General features: G+C 39.8%; 1 protein-coding gene across 1 annotated transcript in view; it reads left to right on the top strand.

The window, feature by feature from the left end:
• The first annotated feature begins 2,876 nt into the window (after positions 1-2,876).
• LOC101855698 overlaps positions 2,877-7,500 on the top strand; it is a 12,000-nt gene continuing 7,376 nt past the window's right edge. The window contains exons 1-5 of the mRNA XM_035973566.1: positions 2,877-3,090; positions 3,839-4,069; positions 4,713-4,888; positions 5,379-5,782; positions 6,626-6,864. Coding sequence (XP_035829459.1) covers positions 2,965-3,090; positions 3,839-4,069; positions 4,713-4,888; positions 5,379-5,782; positions 6,626-6,864 — 1,176 coding nt within the window. The 5' untranslated portion in view covers positions 2,877-2,964. The remainder of the gene's footprint in view (positions 3,091-3,838; positions 4,070-4,712; positions 4,889-5,378; positions 5,783-6,625; positions 6,865-7,500) is intronic.

Raw genomic sequence — 7,500 nt, 5'->3', positions numbered from 1 at the left:
GACAAAATAAATGGTTGTTCAGAATTATTTAAAGAGTGCACAGTTTCATTGAGGAGCCTGAAGTCACCGTAGTTTAATTTTCAGTTTTTCATTAGTTTCGTTTATATCTAATCTTGGGAAAGCGCGTCTTCTAAGACGACATAGTAAACAAATGAAGTTTATGTTCGCTGCCCGTGCACACTTATTCCACACCTTTGAAATTATGGAGTGTACAACCACGAACGCGGAATAGAGAATCAATCTATAGGCCTACATTTATTATATATTTGGCAACGTGGAAACGCGTGTGTCACTTTTCTCTCAAGATTTGTTGCTCCATTCCAGTAGAGTGTAAATATAGAAGGCCAATGACTTTCTGTTGATGTTAATGCACCGATCATTCCTTTCTTCAAAAGGGGGCCCAACTAGTATTGTATATAATATGTAGATCTATTCTGAATCATCTGACACATTAATTACATCTACGATATGAGTCGCCTGAGATATGGTCTCTGAAAGTTAACTTTAAAATAATACTTATGTAGAAAGCAAAGACACTTAAAACTATTTTCGCGCTGTTTTGGAATGTATCGGTACTTGCGAAATGGACATGTATGAATATGAAATGAATGAAAAATATTAGTCTTTGAAATGAACGATATTCCATTGCGATATTTTCCACACACACACACACACACTAAAACACATACACATACATACATACATACACCTACTCACACACAAAACGGCAATTTCAAACATATGAAACAGCTCTTTCATCTGAGTCAAACAAAAACCACTATCATTTTTTCTCCATGCCTTTGATCAGTACATCACTCACGCTATGTCGGTCCTGGAATCCCTAGACAAGATGCTGATAAACACGCAGTGGACATGGGACGCACTGGTCAAGGTTATGAAACGTAAGACCTGTGTCTCTTATAACTTGGATATCTTGACCAAATGAATGTTTCGTTCCTTTGTTTTAATGTGATGTCATAAGCATTTTGGGAGGTACTTCTTACAAGCTGTTTTTAACGGTGTTTTCGCCCTTATCCACATATTTAGATCGTTTATGACACGGGTCTCAGTTCCAACCCGGGCTGAGAAGGATACAACGTCCAAGCTGAAAGACCGAGATGCTCGATTTAAGAAAATTCTCCCCACAAAGGAATCGAACACAGGTCATGAACGTACGACTGCAAAAGCTGCTTACTGCTACACACCAGACTCCAGTCTGGACGGTACATGCAGCAGTATTACTATCAAATGTGTCACAACGATGTGGAATCAGGTGCTCGTCAATTTTTGCAAATATGAGATTATTGGTTTCATCTTAAAGCTTGTTCATTTGTCTTGCTTTCGATAAAAGAATTTCCCTTCTATCTTCATTGGAAGTCAAAATATTTTGCATTGAAGGAGATGGGGTCACATGGTTTCAGAGGTAAAACTAGCAAGACAAGGACTGCCAAGGTTTGGTGACTTCCACAGCTTGAGAGTCCTTGAAAACTGCAAATTTGCATGTAAGCTTTAAATTTCATGATTTTGACGAACGTCATATTTCACCACACTGCCTCACAAATTTGTGGATGAAATGATGTTGTAAATAGAATTCCTCTATTATTTGTTGATCGTGATGTGTAGGATTGTTAATATTTTCGTCCCCTTCAACACAATTTAGAACGTTTTTAGGACTGGCAGCTTCAAACCCGTCTGCCAGGTTCGAGGCTGTCTGAGTGTGATACAAAACCTCAGCTAACACACGCTTTCCCACTCGGGAATCAAACTTGCCCCCTCTGCGTGCAAAGGCGTAGAGGCTAGTCAGTGCACCACAGACACTTCAAGTGTTGTAGAAACTGGTAAGAGGTAAATGTCTTGCCCCAATCAACACTATTAGGTAATTAAGAGACGGGACCTCCAAATTTAACGCCCGTCTCCGATAGGATCGAGCCAAATGAAAACTCCACAAAACGACCTGATTTTAAGAATCCCCAATCTGGGTTTCCAACCAGAGGCATCCACTGCATAGTCCAGCATGAGATCAACTGAACTAACGGGCACCCGTCGAAGAGACTAGTTCACCGATAGCGGCATAAAGTTACTTGGTAATGAGGAAGAAAATGCTTGCAAATCTGGAGACGGTAGATTAAGTAAGGTGTGAATGGCTCATCAGTAAATCCAACTAAATTTACGTTGTGGATATAGAAAATTATGGTACCTTAATGGTGAACGAAGTTGTGTGCAGAGATGGTGGATACGTGGTTTAGCAATAGATGGATACTGTTCATCATGAATTGTGGAATAAGATGAGCTCATCAGGGCGTCATTGAAACTGTCTTGTAGATGTGGAGGCTTGTTCATTAATTAAACTGTGGATAGAGAGACATACATGGGCAACTTTTTGTAAAAGTAAAGGAAAGACTAACTAAAACCATTCAAATATTTGAAAAATGGACAAAAGAATATTAGATAAAGATCCGGAACGGAATGGTAATCGGGATATATTTCGGAGGCCTTGTTTTAGAGCACTTGCTTTGTATAGAAAGGGTGCTTTTAACGAGAGATAAGTCCGTTGCAAGAGTGAAAATATAATATTTTACTTCTTTCTGATATGGTATTATCCTATACATTGTTTTTAGCATATATATCATCCATCCGAAAGTGTAATCAAATAGATTTGTCTTCATTCGCGTTTTAAGTCCCCCAACAACTCCCTAAAAATTAATCAACCAACCAACCAACAAACCAACCAACGAAACCAATCAATCAATCAATCAATCAATCAATTGATCCATTAATCCATCAACCATGCAAACAAGCAAGCAAGAAAGCAAATAACCAACCAACCAACCAATCAATCAATCAATCGGTGATCAAACAACCAATCAGTCAATCAATCAATCAATCAATCAATCAATCAATCAAAGGAAACAAAATCAAGAACAATCCCCAAGTACACTAACCTGAGTACACCTTTTCCCTTGAATGTACCGTTCTCAGCCTATCTTTTGTTCCTTTTCAGTGTTTGTGCAGCTTATGTCAGACATCTCTGACTCCATGCTGAACTTGTGTGACCTTCAACCTGACATCAATTTCTGTCTGCCAAGAAACGTAAGTCAAATATCAATACTGGTTAGACATTGAAATTTGCCCATGTAACTGTAGATGCTTTAAATTACAATAATAGTAATGTAGATTATTCTATTGCACCTAACTCCTAGGTGAACAAAATTCTTGGCACTTTACATTTACTCGTAAATGCGAGTTCAAATTCTTTCTTGAACAACACTGTAGAAAGTGTGAAAAATTAATGTTTTCTCATAATACACATATGGCAACACACACACGCACCCGTACTCACACACACAGACAGACACACAAGCACACTCACACATAAACACTCTTACACACTAACACGCACAAATACACACCTACGCGCGCGCTCGCAAGCCATTCACACACACACACACACACACACACACACACACACACACACACACACACACACACACACAAACACGCACGCGCGCGCGCGCACGCACACATCATCATCATCATCATCACTGTTTGGAAAGAGGAGTAGGAGGGAGAGTCTTGTTTGAATTTCAGACAAAATAGCATTACAAAATAAAATGTTCAAAACTTGTTTAATAGACGCAGCTCAACGTTTCACTGCTTGGGTTTCCTCCTCCTCCTCCTCCTCATCCTCCTCCTCATCCTCATCATCATCATCATCATCGTCGTCATCGTCTGCAACAGCAATAGCAACAGCAACAACAACAACAACAACAACAACAACAACAGCAAAAGCCTATCTAAAAAAACAACCAAACCAAACTAAATTGAATCCCCCATGCAGATGGAGGACACATATGCTACGATGGAATCCTTTCTGTGGTCCTTGGGTACAACGGCTGTTCCTATGGCGCCAAACTCTGGAGTATGGGCCTCAGCTAGCGCGGGAATCTTCGCTTTTCGATGTCACGTGATCTGGTCGCCTTTCCCAGAAGAGCTGAGTGATGACGTAGCGACTGTGCGGCTTCCACAAAATCTCGAGACAAAACTGGAAAAAGGAAGACTCGGTGTACTGGTAAGATACACTAAGATAGATAAGTCTTCTCATAAAATGTCCTGCGTAAACCAAACATCACATATTCAGTAGGCAGACATAATTGTTATTTTTTTTTGAGTAAACAGACACAGCAATACACTTATGGTCATTTAATGTGGGGGAGGGCGGGGGAGTAAGATAGGCAGACAGAAACAACAGAGAGAAAGAAAATAAAGAAAAACCTAAGGATTAAAAGTCATCAGAATATGTTCCGTGTTTCATGACTATGGGCCATAATCCTTTTGGTGTCAACTTCTAATTCCATACTTATTTCAACTTAGAAGATTCACACATTCGAAAAACCTAATCGACACAAGATCTTACAAGATTCATAATTTCAAATAAGACAAAGCATCCACACTTAATTCTATTTCGACGTTTCATAATTTCAAATATCAACAATATTCCTCACGTAATTTGACTTATCAAGTGATTCACAATTTAAGAGAACACAAACCTTAAACACCTAAATCAACTTAGAAGAAGATTCACAATATTCCAACAAAAATAAACTTCCTCACTTAATTCGACATAATGTTCACAATTTCAAAGAACAGACACCTTCAACACTTATTTCGACTTCGAAGGTTCACAATTTCAAAGAACTCAAACCTTACATCAGCTCCAGAGTTACCCGGGAGACGGGGGACGTTATGAGCACCAGATCTTGGATGTGACCGACAACAGCCGGACTGCGTTTGTCAGGATGGTCACCGAGCAACGCACCGACCTCGTGTTGGACCCCGGCGAGACGTTTCAGGTCACCTTCAAACCATTTGACGACTCTGAACTGGATAGGTAATAGGGGATTTTACTGTGCGTTTCTTTTTGCTTTTTTTTTTGGGGGGGGGGTGAGGGTTGGGTTTTTTCGTCTTGACAGACTCATTGTTTTCAGCGCATAACGTTGATACTTGTTTTGATTTGTATTGTATTGTTTTTCTTCGAATTTAGAGTTATATAATCCCACACTCAGGGATAAAATCATGTTTTTCTTCTAATTTGTCAATACAAGTTGTCTTTTTTTTTTTACACATTCTGTATGAGAAATAAAAACAACTTTGTTTCAAACTGTTTGGCATACTCATTTGCACTAAGGAAATGTAGATAAAAAGCACTCCTTTCAGGGGTGTAGAAGTATGAAAAAAATTGAAAAGCCAAACAGAATGGGTCTGGGTGTAGGTAAACATATATACCGCTTTTAATCAAATATAAAGCTCATCATTGCACAAAATGCTACGTGCAGAAAAGGAATGTTCACGAATCCTTTGTGCCAACGTTACTTTCTTAGACCCATGAAGATGAACATCACTGAGACAGACCAACAGCTGTTCTCTCTGTCCGTGGCTGGCACGGGCCGGACCACACTCGTCTTGGTCGTTGATCTGAGGAAAGGTTACAACACGACGGTCGCTGATGCTGACCAGACAACAACCGACACTGACCCGCTCTCCGCGTCATCCAAGTTCCTCTGTACCTCCCCGTATCTGACTGGGAAGATGATTCTAGTGAACGAGGTAGAGGATGGGGATGTGGACCCGGTGCAATGTGTGACGGCAGGAGGGAAGATAATGGTTCACATCGAGGACGCTGCTAGCAAAATGGACAGACTGGAGTTTGTGGTTGTCTATACCCTCGGGGATGAGAACCATGGAGAATTAGAGAAACACCTGTCTACAATTACAAAACGTTCGGGTATGTTGTATATTCTTAATCTGTAATTGCATGTGTGTATGTGTGTGTATTTGTGTGTATTTGTGTGTATTTGTATGTGTGTGTGTGTGTGTGTGTGTGTGTGTATGTGTGTGTGTGTGTATTATGTACATGGGTGAATTTACATGTGGTATTTAAACAGAAATATGATTATGTCAATCACTTCAACTGCTCGTATATTTATGGGTGTATGAATGTGTGTGTGTGTGTGTGTGTGTGTGTGTGTGTGTGTGCGTGCGTGTGTGTGTTTGTGTGTGTTTGTGTGTGTGTGTGTGTGTGTGTCTGTGTGTGTGTGTGCGTGCGCGTGCGCGTGCGCGTGCGCGAGAGAGAGTGCGTGCGTGTGTGAGTATTTATTTCTTTGTATGTGTACCTCTGTAAGTACATAAGAGGGTTCCGGATCATTTTGGCTGTAGTAAAGAAAATAGGATCAAGGAAAATTTGAAACTGGTTTGTGGGGGAGTAAAGGAAGGGTACTGTGGTAAGGTATGGACTCAGTTCAAAACAGCTTTATGTGCTGCTCAGAATCGAAAGCTCCGCATCCTGGACTCCTTCGTGAAGATCATCAGCGTTGCAGTTTCAGACTAAAACTCCCCAAAGAACCTTGTTCGATATCGCCCCGTTTGGGAATCGAACCTAGATCTTCCACTTCGTTCAACACGATATCAACTGAACTATAGGATTGTATATATGAATAATCATTTGTTCTGATCCATTTCCTAAAATATAGAAGCCAAGACATTCTTGAATTGTCAGAAAATGACGGAGCAGACTCCAGTCTACCACACTCGACACAGTAGCTTTTGAAAATATATTTTTCTCTTCCAGTATTTGGCAATTTTTCAGTTGGTCATCGTAAAGTCTCATTCAAGAAAAGCTTTTCATCGAGAACAGTTTCATTGAGAATATGTTCGTCAACGAACGTTTCATCGATGAGCGTGTCTTCGTCGAACACGACAGGGAAGTCTTTCAAATCGTCGGACACGGTGGATATCCACACGTATTTCCTGGGCATGAAAAGCTGGAGTATCAGTGAGATCATGTGGGAATCTCTTTCTGGCATACTGGTAGGCAAAATTATCATATACATCGTATTATTACTCTTTGTGACTTTTTGTCTTTGCTAACTATAGAAGGGGAGAAGCATCTCACCTTTACTTTGTTAATAGTGGTTCTAAAGGGTGTTGTACGTTGAGTCTATGCTCATGCTATACACATAGAATGGGCCCAGAGAAAAATGAAAGCAGAGAACAAGAAGGTTTCAAACTCATACGTTTCTTCGAGACTTAAATTCATGTTTTAAAGCATTATCATTGTATGCGAAATCCACGACAGCAACAAAATATAACCATATAATTCTTTTGCAATGTCAGGGTGGTAGTACTTATCATAAACCTCGAGTAAAATATTTCTACCTCAGGGAATAACGATAAAGTTGTGATGCATATTGATTGTCTCAGAGCTCTTTCTTAACGACTTCAAAAAGTCTAAATTAACTCTTTGGGGACGTAATGGACACAGGTATCCTGTCAGCAACAAACCAATGGTAATGTTGCGGTGTATTTCAAACCATTATACAGAAATCAGAAACACGACTTTGGACTTTTCATAGAATACATGTTCTTGCCTGACTTTATGAGTTTCAAATTACGTAACAGAATTAAATAATATATCATATTCACACATAAACACATCTACCCCCC

This window comes from Aplysia californica, unplaced genomic scaffold, assembly GCF_000002075.1.
Source record: "Aplysia californica isolate F4 #8 unplaced genomic scaffold, AplCal3.0 scaffold01417, whole genome shotgun sequence".
Lineage (NCBI taxonomy): Eukaryota > Metazoa > Mollusca > Gastropoda > Aplysiida > Aplysiidae > Aplysia > Aplysia californica.
This window is presented reverse-complemented; position numbering and strand designations above follow the sequence as displayed.